The sequence below is a fragment of the Cucumis melo genome, chromosome 6, assembly GCF_025177605.1.
Source record: "Cucumis melo cultivar AY chromosome 6, USDA_Cmelo_AY_1.0, whole genome shotgun sequence".
Classification (NCBI taxonomy): domain Eukaryota; kingdom Viridiplantae; phylum Streptophyta; class Magnoliopsida; order Cucurbitales; family Cucurbitaceae; genus Cucumis; species Cucumis melo.
In genome coordinates, this window is record NC_066862.1 from 5,579,578 (window position 1) to 5,596,194 (window position 16,617).

Consider the following 16,617-nt stretch of genomic DNA (forward strand, 5'->3'; position numbering starts at 1 on the left):
TAAGTATTGTTCGTTCATTTGTTATGTCATATGTTTTGTACTTATGTTGTGTGGGTAAGCATTTTTCATTCATTATTTGTTGTATTGTGTCAAATCAACCAATAACAATTTTAAAGTTCACCCTATCATGTATACACAAGATGAAATATGAAACCTTTATTATTAGCTTAAATTTTCTTTCAACTATGTGCTATACAATGAGGATGAATAATTTACTTTTGAATATATTGGTAATAAATTTAGATGTGATTGCTAGCTGAGGGACACAATTAATATTTAGTACATCGCGTGAGTTTTAGGTTTTTTTTTTTTAAGTTCAGTGATTTATGAATAAAATAAATAGTTAAAATATCATTCTAGTATAAATATAATTTAGACGTTATTCTACTTTAGATCTTTTCATTCTAAATATTTAAATCAAGTTCTTGCAATTTCAACCAAGGTTAATATTAATTTTTTTATATAATTAATGTTAATTCAAACTAATTAAAATAAACAATAATTTGTATGCTAGAACATAAACCATCTGAATATATTTCGAAACTTGATGAGTGGATGTTGATAGAAATATTTTAGAACGTACAAAATTAAACCATAAATAATTATTATCTTTTCAAATATATCAAAATAGATCAACTTCTTTATAAATATAATAAAAAAGTACTTTATTATGTGATAAATGGCGATGGATTAGTAGTATATACATCATCTATGACTCTAGTCGGACATTGATAGATTTATATCCAAATTCATCACGATTTGTTAGTAATAAAAAAATAAAATATTATTATATTTATAAATAAATAATTTTAAAGGACAAAATTGCTAAAATTATTTATAAAATACAAAAAATTTTATAACTTACGAATGAAAGAGCATGATGTCTATAACATTTTTTTATTAGTAGTTTTAAATTTTTTTCTATATTTTATAATTTTTTTTCTTATTTTCTATATATTTTTTTATAACAACCCATATTTATAAATATTTTTTTAATTATGTTTAAAACAAAATTCCATTATTTTAAGACTTGTTTTGAATGATTTAACCCAAAATATATAATTTATGAAAACCGAAGGAATTTACGATGGAACCATAAGTTAATTATTTAAAAGATAAGGAAAGTGGGAATGAAGAAGAAGTAATAGCTTACCTAAGCTATCAGCCTACCACTCCCTTAATGATATAGAAATAACAAATTTAAAAAGAGAAAAAAAAAAAACCCTCAAGATTCAATTATACAAATTCCCCCAAGCCCCCAATAATTGGAAATTTAAAAGAAACACTTCTTTAAAGAAAAAAAAGAAAGAACAATCCAAAAAATTGGACCCTGTTCTTGGTAAATTCCTATAATTCTTCTATTTTTTTTTTTTTTTTCAGATCATGATCTTCAGCTCTACAATTTATGTATATTTTCCCCTTTTAATTTCTCTTTTTGATGCTGTTAATTCAATTGCTGCTGCAAGAACCAAAAGTAATCGGCTCCGGCACCATTCCACAAGCTCTCCGACGTGTCAACACCGCCGTCCCCCGCCATCCACTCGCAACTACTCTGCTGCATCGCCTGGAAATCCAATGTCCCCTCGTTAAAGAATAATCCACCCGCTGGACTCTGCATCGACGCCGCCCCCGCCCCCGCATCCTGCTCGTAACCCGCCGGGAAATTACAACTAAAATTATTGTAGCAATCCGTCAACTCCGACACGGACGAAACCTGCGTCCCATCTGAAGAACCACCACCGCCACCGGAGCTAGAATTCTCCGACGTGTAACTCGGAGTTACTTGTGGAGTACTGACGAAATCACTCCCACCGTTCATCATCAAAGCTGGCGGCGTCGGAGTCACTGATCCGTACGATCCACTTCCGTCAACGACGGCGGAAGCGGCGACGGAGGACACGGCGGCTGCCTGAATCCGTTCGACAAGACGCGGCATCCATAGATATCGCATGGTGTCCTTGAATTGCTTAGAGTTAACGTCACATTTCAGCTGTTTTGCGTGCTTCTGAACCCGAGTTCTCCAATAGTTCTTTATCTCGTTATCCGTTCGTCCTGGTAACTGTTGTGCAATTTTCGACCATCTATAAAAAAAAAAAAAAAAAAATCGGATCAAAAAAATCTCTTACTGCTTCCTCATATTCGTAATTAAGTTTTATTTTGCTATACATATAAACACACATTTGACGTACCGATTTCCCCAACGGGAATGAAGTTCAAGGATTAAGAGCTGTTCTTCAAGTGTAATGTTTCCTCGCCGGACATCCGGCCGGAGATAGTTCAACCACCTCAACCGGCAGCTTTTTCCAGTACGTTTAAGACCTGTGTAAAAATCAAATTATTACCGATTCAATTATTACATATTCCAATGTGAGAAAGCGATTGATAAAAATTCAAAAAACAGAGGAGGAATAATCGGTTAGGTTACCGGCGCAACGAGCAAGGGAATTCCAGCGGCCGTCGCCGTGATTAGCGATGTAATTGATTAGAATAATATCTTCTTCCACCGTCCAGGGGCCTCGTCTCAGGTCGGAGTCGTCTTCGCCGCCATGTAAGGTACCGGAATCGAACATTCTGTCTTTATTTCCGTCCATTTCCCGGGAAGGGGCGGCGAGATTGATGTGATTTAATTTTGCTTTGGGTGGGAGGTTTTGTTTTAGAGAGAGGGAGAGGGGGTGGGGGGAAGAGAGGGCTACGGAGAGGACAAGAAAGAAAGTGGGATGGTTTTATAGATAGGGAAAGATGAGGGGGTTAAAGTGAGAGAAAGGGAAAAATTAAAGAGGGGGGAAGCCGCAATAAGGGAGTTTAATTAATTAATCACTTAATTACCACTTAAACTCCATTATTAATATTAGTTAATGGCTACTCTTTTTTCCCTCTCTCGAGTTGTACATTTTGACTATTTTTAGCTTGTTTTGAAAATTGTGCTTTTGTTTATTTTATTTCTTTTTTCTTTTAATTTTAATTTTAATTTTAATTTGGAATTATAATTTAATAACATGATCATATATATCTATCTCTATAATTAACAACTCCAAATCAAACTTAACAAATTGTATTATTATATCTTTTTCTAAACTAGTTTTTGTGTGAACTATGCATGTAATGTTATGTATTTCGAGTTCATTGAACGGAAAGCATATGATTAATGTTGGATGATAACTTTAAGACTTATTTTATAAGTTTATAAATTTTTATTTGTAAGTTTAAAAACTTTTAATTTTAATCGATTCAATTTGACTATATATATATATATAACATGATGTATGTATATAGACTAGAGAAAGAGTTTCATATGTACAAGTAAAAATATAAATACACATAAAACATATCTTTTGAGTTGTTATATGTTCGGGACAATTCATTAGTGTAAAAATTTGTAAAATAGTCTTAATGTTGGATGTTTGATTCATCCATTGCACATGTTATTTTAAAAAAATTATTTTAGTTGGTCCCACTGAGAATGCAAAATTTGAATTTCTAATATATATATTATTGAGCTATACTTACCTTGACATTAAATAAATTTAATTATTTGATATTTTCTTAACAAATAGATTTTCATCGACTCGTAGAATTATGTTTTAGAATGTAATATTTATTACGCATAAATATATCCAAATGAGTCAATTTAAATTTAAATCTTAAACCGTCAATTTCATCGAATTAAATCATAAAGTAAAAATAAGTAGTTACAGTAGTTCCATCTCAACCAAATTAAAACCCTACCAATGGAGCAACTCATAGAGTACACAAATTCAATCAAACAAAAGAGTTTTCCACTCAAAGATTACAAAAATGCCCTTGGGGAACAATAAAAGAAAATCAGAAGAATAACTCAACTCAAACCCAATCTTGTAAAATACTCGAACCTAATTACATCAAGTCAAATAATAATGATAAACCTTAAATACAACCAGAAGAACTACAACTTACAAAATAGTTTCATCTCTTACCTCCAAAATGACTAACAAACCATTCATCAAGTGTCAAAATAAAATCGCAACTTCACATAAATAAAGGCAATTAAATCCTACTCATCTATAAGTACTTAAGTACGATAACTTAAAACCCCATCATTGATATAAATATCATCCCAAAGTCGAGTGTAAATAGTTAAAAAAAAAAAAAAAGACACTTTGTTGGTCAATTTTATTTCAAAGGCGTAATGTTAGTGTATTAATAATTGTATACACATCTCTTCCTTCTACCATATCTACGCATACAAATGGAATGTATTTGGAAACAACAATATTTTGATATGTTAAAAAATATATCGGGTTGAAAAATTTTTATAAAGCTGATGAAAGAAAACCTATCACTTAAATAAAAAGGACAATATGGTACCTTCCTCCCCCTTTTACTATATCCCAATTATTTTATTATGGTACCCATTTCCATATAAATTGCATTGTTTAAATATTATTTGATCATTAAAATTCAAAACTACCAATTGTAGTTTTTAGTTTTTAAAATAATAAAAAAAAGTTATATTCTAAAAGAAAGCCTATTTTTTTCTAGTTCTCGAAGCTTGGTTAAAAGTAAATAAGATAAAAGAAAATTTAAAGGTGAAAACATGTTTATACGTTTAGTTTTTTCTTTAAAAGAAGTTACCGAACATGACTTAAACTATAAACTATGAATCTTCAATTTTAGTTTTAAATCTTCAAACAAGCCAGTAGTAATTAAAAATTTAAGTTTATTTTATTTTATTTTAAATATTTAAAATTTTGATGTTGTTTTATTTTGATCTTTTATTATATATTACTTTAAAAATATCTATTTAAATCAACTAACTCTTTTTTGAAAAGATCATTATAGTCATTATTATATATGTGGTCTTTCATCTGATATCTACTTGATAAATCATTTGTCTCTAACTTAAAATATTAACTTGGCTAGTATGAATATTAAAACCTATGTCATTAATTTCTTTTTTCTTTTTACAAAAATAATAAATAAGAGTAAGAATCAAAACACTTGTATTCTAAAAGGACTTGAACTAATTAAAATGCTTAAAAAATTTACCGATCTAAATATATTAAATTTGAAATGTTAAGATCAAATTAAACATTTCAAAAGTAAAACACTCACTCATTTGTTTCTAAACAAATTTTAATGTTCATAACAAAATTCATTCTTGATAGTTCATATATTCTATTTAAGTTTTTTTCTCCGTTTGGTAAATAGTCTCAATTTCATTGCTATCCATAAAAAAATATTAATCAATTGTTTATTTAATTATTTGTTACTTTTATGTTTCCAAATTTATATACTAATTATTGTTATCAATAATAACCTCCTTTATATTAGCTAATAAATTTGTTTATGAATTTAAAATATTTTAAAAATATACTTCAAAATAATATTGTGTTAAAATAGTTATTAACTTCAAGAAAAAAAGAAGAAAAAGAAAAAGCAAGAGAGTCTAATATTTGAATTTTACAGATGATCTTGTAGACAATTAATTATGCTGCTTCGACTTTTTAATACATTTTTAGTAGAATATGAATTTGGATAAATAATTGGATTCAGACACATTAATGTATTGAAAAGTTTGTTTGGTAACACATCGTCAGTTTATGAACCAATAAAATTAAGAATAAATTAGAAATATATTTAAACCATAAACTTATTATTTTCATATATATAAATACAAGTTGAATTAAGTTAACTGTTGACTATTGTTTTTAACTTTAACTCGAGTTACTACGTACATGTAATACAAATATAGATGAACTATATATACAACAAGCTCGAAAAAGTATACATTTGTAACAAATTTATATTTAAAAAAGCTGAGCTTAATATTAAGAAAAAATACTTGAGCTTATTATTCTATTTAAATTACAAATTTTTTCTTCGAATTTTTTGTATTTGATCGATAAATAGTTAAAATATTTCGCCGATGATCCGAACTATCAATTTTATATTTTACCAATGTTTTGGATATCTATAAAATTCAATTCCTTGCCATTTTATTTTTTTAAGACTTAATTGAATTATAAAATATAAATTTTATATTTATCTTTAACTAATAAAAAAATTGATTTTGTGTCTACTATTATGAGTGAACAATAAAATTGAAAATTAAGAATGTATTGTTGAAAATATTGTAATTTATATTTTGAACATTTTTCTTAAATTTTTACCAAGAAAATTGCATTAAGAAGTAGTTTTGATAGGGTATAGTAACATTTTTAAAGAATTATAAATATAACAAAATTTGTTAATGATATGTTCTATATTGACTACTACCATAAATATAGTTTATTATTGTTAATTAGACTTGAGGTTAGAATCTAAATTTTATTACAAAAACAATATATGTCGATACTTATTACATCGGTAGGTAAATGAAGGTAGAGATATATTTATTTTCAAATTTTCTCACAAAAACAATTATTTTTTTTAAATTTTTATAACATTGTTTCCATAACTTTGTTAAAAACACCTCACACGTGTAAAGGAGTATCGATCGCCGCTCATTTTAGCTATTGTTTTTTAATTTATTTATTATTGTTGTTTTACTAAAGTAAAACATGGGGATGAAAATTGAACTTTTAATCTCAAGATTACGTCGATATAGTTGTTATTCGAGTTAAGCTTACTTTGGTTAATGCATATCTTCTTTTCATTTATTTAAGAGTTCTCAAGCTCTTTTAACTCGTAACCATTCAAAATATCCTGAACAACTTTTATCAAAAGAGTAACTAAAACTAAGTTTTTTTTTAAAACATTTTTTCTCTAGCCAAATAAATAAAAAATGATTTCTAACGATTTTAAAATTCACATTTTTTTTACTATTTATTCAAAATTAATTTTAGATCTAACAAAAAATGATTTAAACTATTTTAAAACCACTCTCAAATATGTGTCCCTAATAAAATTAAGCCAAAGACGATATGATAATAATTATTAATGTGATACTAATAAAATCACTTAATTCATCGATAATTATAATTAATTAATATATCAATGGTTTATCATTACTAGTGATTGATATAAACCATGATAGATATATATTATCGGTGTATATCATATATCATAGTTTACGATTGATATAAAGTAAAATTTTATTATATGTACTTATAAATATAATCACCATTTTGCGTGACATTCCAAAAATATAATAATCAACCATTAGTTCACTAGTAATGCCAAAAATCGAAAGGGTTTGGAAAAATACAAATCTTTTACTTGAAAATAAAAGTTTGAATTGAACTATTCATTAATGAAATATTTTCAACTAAATTCTGACTTCTTGTTTTTTTTTTTTTTTTTTTTTTTTGGATTAACTATGCACATAAAAATCTCAGTAATTTGCAAAATAATATTTTGAAAAAGTGTGTCTTAAATATAATTTGTTGTACTGGATCCCCACATAGATGATAGAGTATAGATTGTAGGAGGCTAATATATATATACTTTCTTTTAGTAGCTTCTAAATTCTACTCTTTGTAGTGTTTAATTACGATATTTAATTAATAAACCCTATCCTCTACATAATTTAGGTTATTAAATGGAATGGAAGTTAATTTATCATATAATAAATACAAAAATGGTTGTGATATATATATATATATATATATATATATATATATATATATATATATATTAATTAATATTTCATAAGGTTGTGTTGTGGAGTGGAGTGGAATGGAGTATGAGAGTGCCGTCTGTTCACACGAGATTTCAGGAGAAATTTAATTCGTGGAATCGAACTTTGTATTGATTTAAGTATTGTGGATACAATCTCTAATATTTACTCCTTTGATTCTTTCTCTCGAATACAAAAAGTAAAATTTAAAACTTCGTGGTCTTTGATCTTCAAGAAGTCGTAACTACAAGTCAATTCAAGCTTCAATCTTCTGGAATTCAAGGAAAGTTTGATCTTCCAAGTCTTCGATCTTTCAGAAGGTTGATTTTGAGGTTGATGATAACTTGCGCGTCTTGAGAGTCTTCAGAAGTTTTTGTCTTCAATTCTTCAGAGCTTCGATTCTTCTCTTCAATCAAAGGTCCCCCCTCAAGATGAATGAGAAGGTCTCTATTTATAGAGATTCTCGATGGGCTTTAGGTGGGCTTGGGCCCATTTGCTTGTTGGGCGGGCTTAGGCCTGGGCCCATTTGCTTGTTGGGCGGGCTTAGGCCTGAGCCCATCTGCTTGTTGGGTTTGGGCTTGGACCCATCTGCTTGTTGGGCTTGAGCTTGGACCTGTTTTCTTGACAGGCTTAGGCTCGGACCCATTTGCTCGATCGGTTTGGGCTTGGATCCATTTGCTTGGTGGGCTCGAACTCGACCCACTTATTTGCGCAAGCTCGGGTCCATTATTTCTTTGGCCCAATTTTTTTTAGGGCATTGAACTAGGTTGGGTATGAGAAAACTTGACTACCTAAATCCAATCAAATTATAATTATCTCAATTTTGCTGTGATGACGTGGCGTGATTTAATTGGTCAAAATTTCCTGTTCAACAAATGCCCCCTTTTCGAGATTTGTACACGTGTATGGGTGGATGAATCTCGAAAATGATAAGCTGAAACAAAAAATACAAGTGATCTTGTTCTTGACTTTTGCTCCAGTTAATATGTCGAATTAATCAAACTATGCGTTTGGACATAAGTTTGATTAAAAATGAAGTTTTGATACAGCCCAATATCAAATTTGCAGTGAATTTTGATTTTAATTCACAATTTATTTATTTATTTTGAAATATAGCCAAAACTTGAATGAAATTGAACTTTTTCTTTTTTACCAATGAATTTAATGGAAGGATTGAGATTTAACATTTATAAAATTGGAATATTGCCAATTCATCAAAATATGAATTTAAGTCAAAGTTTTTTTTTTTTTTTTTTTTTTTTTTTTTTTTTTTTTTGCATATTCTCTTAATTTGAATTTTTAGCGAATTGGGATAAAATTTGAAAAGTTTGCTATTTTTTTTTTTTACTTCATTTCAAATCCATTTATGATTTGGGATAAAATTTAAACATTTTTTTTTTTTTAATAGATGAGAAAAGAAAATCGGGGGATTTTTTTTTTCCAAGATTTGAGGTTTTTTTTTTTTTTTTTTTTTTTTTAAGGTTTAATTATGAAGAGGATATGGGAGGGATAAGACTTGAAATTTTTTTAACGCTTTTAAAAAAAACAGAATGTCATTTTTTTTTCTTAATTAATTTTAAAAAAACAATAGAGGAGGGTTTTTTTTTTATTTATTTAATAAAGGAAAAGAATAGAGGAGGTTAGGAATTCTCTCCTATAATCTCACCTAATCTAACTATTTGTTAAGAAGATTTTTTATTTAGTTTGTTGAGAAAATATTTGATTTGCTACCTTCCATCTTTATAAATAGGGAAGAAGCTTGCAAACAAAATTCACACCAATTCATCTTCTCTAACTTTTTTTCATTGCATATGTGTTTGATCCTCCAATTCTTTTTCTTTATTTGGGAGAGAAAAACAAATCCGATGTGCTTCTTTTTTTTTTTCATGATTTGGAAGAAGAGGTGATAGATGAAAAAAAACAGATTTTTTTTTTCATTCAATTGGTAAGGAAGAGCACAGATGAAGAAGAAAAAGGAGACAGAGAAGAGAGAAAAAAAAAAACCCTTTTTTTTTTTTTAAATTTTGGAGAGGTTTCTTTTCTTTTCCTTTTCTTTTTTTTTTTTTTTCTTATTTCTTTTTATTTTCTTCTATTTCTTTTCTTTTCTTTTCTATATATATGTATATATATATTTTTTTCTTTTTCATTTTTTTGTTTTTTTTTTCTTACTTTTTTTTTTTCAATTACTTTTTCCCCTCTTTTTTTTTTTCACGTTTTCATCTTTTTTTTTTCTTTTCAATATACATATATGTTTTTTTTTTTTTTTTTTTTTTTACATTTTTACTCCTTTTAGTTTAGTTTTGTTTTTCTTTGTTTATTTTTATTTCATTTTCATTTTTTTTTCTTCCTGTCCTTTCTTTTTTTAACTTTTTTTTTGTTTTTTTAGAAAAAGTTTTCTTTTCTCTTTTTTTTTTTTAAATCGTTTTGTTCTAACATTTTTTTTTTCAAGTTTTTTTTTTAGTTATTTTCTTTTTAAAACTTTTTTTTTCTTTTCTTGTTTTGTTTTCTCTCTTTTTTTTTATGCGGCAGATGTAGTTCTTTTTTTTTTTTTTTCTTTTTTTCTTTTTTTTATCGTTTTCCTTTTCTTTTATTACCGTTTATCTTTTTCCATTTTTCTTTCCTTTTTTTTATTATCTTTTTCTTGTTCTTTTTTTTTCATTTTTTTTTTCAATTTTTTCAATTTTTTTCTTTTTTTATTATCTTTTTCTTTCTTTCTTTTTTTTTTTCTACAATTTTGTTAAAAAGAAAATTCAACCATTTTGTCCCCATTTTTCCAAACTTTTTCTTTTGCAATTTTTTTTTTTACCCCAATGTTTTTTAACAATTTTTTTTTTACTTACTTACCCTTCTTTTTCATAGGAGTGAAGCTAAACCCTTTTTTTTTTTCCACAAATTCTTTTTTCATACGAGTGAAGTGTGTAGATGATGCGCTTGAACAAATTTGAGGATGGATTGCCGCTTGAACAAATTTGAGGATGATTGTTCTATCGACTACACCGCATGGAGACGATGATGATTGTTCTATCAACTACACCGCATGGAGACGATGATGATTGTTCTATCAACTACACCGCATGGAGACGACGATGATTGTTCTATCGACTACACTGCATGGAGACGACGATGATTGTTCTATCGACTACACTGCATGGAGACGACGATGATTGTTCTATCGACTACACTGCATGGAGACGACGATGATTGTTCTATCGGCTACACTGCATGGAGACGACGATGATTTTTCTATTGACTACACCGCATGGAGACGACAATGATTTTTCTATCGACTACACCGCATGGAGACGACGATGATTGTTCTATAGACGATGATGATTTATCGAGTGTGCCGCATTGAAGATGGAGTTGATGATGATTTCGCTGCGCTGCCTTGAAGATGAAGATGATGATGGTTTCGCTGCACTGCTTTGAAGATGAAGATGATGATGAAGATCCTCTCGGCAACATATGTGAGATGAAGATGATGATGAAGATCCTCTCGGCTGCAACATATGTGAGATGAAGATGATGATGAAGATCCTCTCGGCTGCAACATTTGTGAGATGAAGATGATGATGAAGATCCTCTCGGCTGCAACATATGTGAGATGAAGATGATGATGAAGATCCTCTCGGCTGCAACATATGTGAGATGAAGATGATGATGAAGATCCTCTCGGCTGCAACATATGTGAGATGAAGATGATGATGAAGATCCTCTCGGCTGCAACATATGTGAGATGAAGATGATGATGAAGATCCTCTCGGCTGCAACATATGTGAGATGAAGATGATGATGAAGATCCTCTCGGCTGCAACATATGTGAGATGAAGATGATGATGAAGATCCTCTCGACTGCAACATATGTGAGATGAAGATGATGATGAAGATCCTCTCGGCTACAACATATGTGAGATGAAGATGATGATGAAGATCCTCTCGACTGCAATATATGTGAGATGAAGATGATGATAAAGATCCTCTCAGCTGCAACATATGTGAGAAGATGAACATGCTGATGAAGATCCTCTCGGCTGCAACATATGTGAGAAGATGAAAATGATGGTGAAGATCCTCTCGGCTACAACATATGTGAGAAGATGAAAATGAGATGATGATCATCTCGACTGCAACATATGTGAGAAGATGAAAATGATGATGATGATCCTCTCGGCTACAACATATGTGAGATGAAGATGATGATGAAGATCCTCTCGACTGCAATATATGTGAGATGAAGATGATGATAAAGATCCTCTCAGCTGCAACATATGTGAGAAGATGAACATGCTGATGAAGATCCTCTCGGCTGCAACATATGTGAGAAGATGAAAATGATGGTGAAGATCCTCTCGGCTACAACATATGTGAGAAGATGAAAATGAGATGATGATCATCTCGACTGCAACATATGTGAGAAGATGAAAATGATGATGATGATCCTCTCGGCTGCAACATATATGAGAAGATGAAGTTGATGATTTCCTCCGCTACAACACATTGAAGATGAAGATGATGATCCTCTCTGTTGCAACACATTGAAGATGATGATGATGGTGAAGATCCTCCAAGCTGCAACATATTTGAAGGGACGACCTTCTCGACAGCAACATATTTGAGACGACGACATCCTCGGCTGCAATATATATGAGACGACGACTTTCTCGGCTACAATATACTTGAGACAAAAATCTTTTTGGCTGCAACATATTTGAGACGACGATCTTCTCGGTTGTAACATATTTGAGATGACGATCTTCTCAGCTGCAACATATTTAAGAACGACAATCTTCTCAGCTGCAACATATTTGAGGGGACGACCTCCTCGGCGGCAACATATTTGAGACGACGACATCCTCGGCTACAATATATATGAGATGACGACTTTCTCGGCTACAATATACTTGAGACAAAAATCTTTTTGACTGCAACATATTTGAGACGACGATCTTCTCAGCTGCAACATATTTAAGAGCGACAATCTTCTCAGCTGCAACATATTTGAGGGGACGACCTCCTCGGCGGCAACATATTTGAGACGACGACATCCTCGGCTGCAATATATATGAGACGACGACTTTCTCGGCTACAATATATTTGAGACAAAAATCTTTTTGGCTGCAACATATTTGAGATGATGAAGATGAAGATCCTCTCGGCTGCAACACATGGGAGAAGATGAAGATGAAGATCCTCTTGGGCACAACACATGGAAAGATCCTTGTCTGCAACATATCAAAGAGGAGTAGAGTTCGCTGGTCAACATTTTGGAGAAGAGGCGAAACCGCACCTTACGAAGGTAAACAATTAAACATCTCTGTTGTCTCAAAAGAGGCCACAGAGGCGCTAGCTACGGTTCAAAAGAGCCTGAATGCTACACGCGAAGAATTTAAGAACTTCAAGTGGAGGCTTTAACTTTGCCCCCTTTGCCCTCATTCTTTTTTTTTTCTTTAGTTGTATTCTTGTAAATACAAGAATTTGTTGAATGGTGATGAGAATGTTCTTATTCTGGTGTGACTGCTCCTAAATTTCATTTTATACTGTTTACGCATCATTTACTATGCGCTTACATCATCACAATGAAGAATAATATTTTTTTTTTTTTACGTGCGACTGAACTTAAAGTGAATTTTAAGCTGCCTACGTACCCTTTTTATAACATAGGGATCAAGTCATAACGTAGTTCAATTTTTTTTTTTTTTTTTTTTTTTTTTTGCCATTCACCTTTTAATCTCTTGTGGGCTAGGAGCACCATGCAGTTTAAGCTCTTGCGATAAGGAGCTTTGCATATTTAACAACTTTTATTTTCAACAAGAATTTGTTCATCTCCTTCGTTTGTAGGATTGGTGAAGATAATAAATCTTGGTTTCACAGTCAAGGAACCTTTTGTATTTATGTCAACAGACAACTTCCTCTTCATGCGTGACGGGACACAACTGTGAATCTTATCGTCATCATTTTATTTACGAAATGGTTTTGCCTTCGAAGATTTCATCTCTCTTTGTTGTTGATCATTTGTCATCTTTAGACGATCAAAAGCAGATGTTGAAGGTCGATCTTTCTTCGATGTGGAGATACTCAACCTTTTGAAAGTTGAAGTTCGAGTGTAAATAAACGTTGGACATTGGTTTTCCTCTTCTTTCGTGGCCATACTCAATCTTTGAAAGACTGAAGATCGAGTAGTTGAAGGCTTGATACGATCAAAGACAGAGGTCCTTTGATTAATTTCATTTGAATTGTTGACTTCTTTAGAAGATCCATAATTGTTGTCGACTTCTACTATGCTGGCAGCATGACATGCAGTGACTTCAAGTATTTCTTCTGGATGATCCTCAAGGAAACTTCTTGGGAGGAATTCTGCCAAAGTTATCGATCGTCGAAGTTGGAGGAAGTCCTCATCTTTTCCTTTTATGGGCTTAGGATTCCACATCTTCTTGTTCCTTCTTCCTTTCTTTTTATAGGAGATGCTTCCTTTTGCATACTTTTGATGCTATCGCGACTCCTTTTGAATGGAATTTGGTTGTCTCCCTTTTTTGACGAGTGACTGTTATCCATCCTTCGCCATCATCTTTACCATGCGCTTCTTTATTTTGGGAGTTTATCATCACGATCCTTTGTTGGAATAGAACAAGTATAGGTGCAGAAGTCCCAAATTAAATCAAGCTTTTTCTTTGATCATCAAGTTGTGTTAATGGCGGAACATTTGAAGTCATCTCGATCGCAACATGATTCGTCTGAGCTACTTCATCAATATCTAGCTCGATCTTCTTTTCACGAGCCAACTTTAGAATTAGCTCTTTCAACACGAAACACTTTTCAACAGGGTGACTAATGACCCGATGATACTTGCAGTAGTTAGGATCATCTACTTTTCCTGCTTGTTCTGGTCGTTTGCATTCTGGCAGTTGAATAAGTTGGTTCTCTAGCAACTGCTCTAACATGTCTGCAACATCAGAGTCAGGAAATGGATAAACTTTTTCCTGTCTTTCTTTAAGAGTTGACTGTCGCTTTTCATCGCCATCATGCTTTCTTTCAATTTTTGTTTCTTTTCTTTTAGAGAAAGATTTCAAAGGAGTTGCATGAACAACCATTGACTCTTTTATGACACTATTTGCAATCTTTTTAGTGTCATCAAGTTCATTCTTGTCACTCCTCGATTTTGGAATCAAGAAATCTTTTGCTCCTCTATTGGCGATACTCAATTCCATATCATGGGCACGAGTCGCCAACTCTTCGAACGTGCGAGGTTTTATTCCCTGTAAAATATAAAGAAGTCCCCAATGCATGCCTTGGGTGCACATCTCCACTGCAGACAGTTCGGTGAGTCGATCTTTACAGTCAAGACTCAGAGCTCTCCATCGGTTGATGTAGTCGATGACTAGTTCTCCCTTTTGTTGTCTTGTGTTTGTCAACTCCATCATGCTGACGATACGTCGGGTGCTATAGAAACGGTTGAGAAAGTCCCTCTCAAGTTGCTCCCAATTATCGATGGATTCGGGCTCCAGATCGATGTACCAGTCGAAGGCATTTCCTTTGAGAGTTCGAACGAACTGTTTGACCAATAAATCTCCTCGCGTACCAGCAGTTTCACATGTTTCGATGAAGTGAGCAACATGTTGTTTTGGGTTGCCTTTTCCATCAAACTGTTGGAACTTGGGAGGTTGGTATCCATTCGGCATTCTGAGATTGTCGATCCTCTTCGTATATGGTTTGGAGTACAAGGAGAAAGTTTGAGCAGGTCCACCATATTGCGTTTTGATGGAGCTTGCAATCATCTCTTGCAGCTGTTGGACAGACAACGATGCGATTGAGGTCGAATTTTGTGGTTGACTTTCTTGCATAACTGCCTTCCCTTTGTCAGTATTCTTGACAGTATGTTTATGACTTGATTCAGCAGCATCACAACTTTCAATGTGATTCTTTAGAAATGCAATCTCATAATCCCTTTCTTCCACCACCTTCATGAGCATGTTCACCTTCTTTTCAAGCTCTGCCATTCTATTTTCACTTGTATCCACGTTAGTTACCATAACTGACATTATATTTGGCTGTGGAACCTCCTCGTTTGAGCACTCAGACAACGAGTTGTGTTCATTAACCGCAGGATTCTCTTTGATTACAATTCCACCTTTTGGTGGCTTAGAGATTTGCTCCCAAATATTCTTTGCAACTTCAAAAGGAGGCATATCTTCAGATGACTGAATCTCCCTTGAGCGGCTACGGGTGTTTGGCCGTTTGCCGATGTCACTGAGAGCTTTGGAAGTGTTGCCTTGAGATGTCATGATTTTCTTTGGATGTTCTTCGAAAAGAGAAAGAGATGAAAGGTAGAGATGGTCCCACCGGGCGTGCCAAATTGTTCACACGAAATTTCAGGAGAAATTTAATTCGTGGAATCGAACTTTGTATTGATTTAAGTATTGTGGATACAATCTCTAATATTTACTCCTTTGATTCTTTCTCTCGAATACAAAAAGTAAAATTTAAAACTTCGTGGTCTTTGATCTTCAAGAAGTCGTAACTACAAGTCAATTCAAGCTTCAATCTTCTGGAATTCAAGGAAAGTTTGATCTTCCAAGTCTTCGATCTTTCAGAAGGTTGATTTTGAGGTTGATGATAACTTGCGCGTCTTGAGAGTCTTCAGAAGTTTTTGTCTTCAATTCTTCAGAGCTTCGATTCTTCTCTTCAATCAAAGGTCCCCCCTCAAGATGAATGAGAAGGTCTCTATTTATAGAGATTCTCGATGGGCTTTAGGTGGGCTTGGGCCCATTTGCTTGTTGGGCGGGCTTAGGCCTGGGCCCATTTGCTTGTTGGGCGGGCTTAGGCCTGAGCCCATCTGCTTGTTGGGTTTGGGCTTGGACCCATCTGCTTGTTGGGCTTGAGCTTGGACCTGTTTTCTTGACAGGCTTAGGCTCGGACCCATTTGCTCGATCGGTTTGGGCTTGGATCCATTTGCTTGGTGGGCTCGAACTCGACCCACTTATTTGCGCAAGCTCGGGTCCATTATTTCTTTGGCCCAATTTTTT

The 16,617-nt window shown here is 32.4% G+C and overlaps 1 protein-coding gene across 1 annotated transcript; it reads right to left on the reverse strand.

The window, feature by feature from the left end:
• Positions 1–1,082: 1,082 nt before the first annotated feature.
• On the reverse strand, positions 1,083–2,714 carry LOC103483906 (transcription factor MYB78). The gene is made up of 3 exons (XM_008440751.3): positions 2,426–2,714; positions 2,190–2,319; positions 1,083–2,081 (listed from the first exon to the last, which is right to left on the reverse strand). The coding sequence occupies exons 1-3, from the start codon at positions 2,589–2,591 to the stop codon at positions 1,445–1,447; spliced, it is 933 nt and encodes a 310-aa protein (XP_008438973.1). The 5' UTR covers positions 2,592–2,714; the 3' UTR covers positions 1,083–1,444.
• Positions 2,715–16,617: the final 13,903 nt, after the last annotated feature.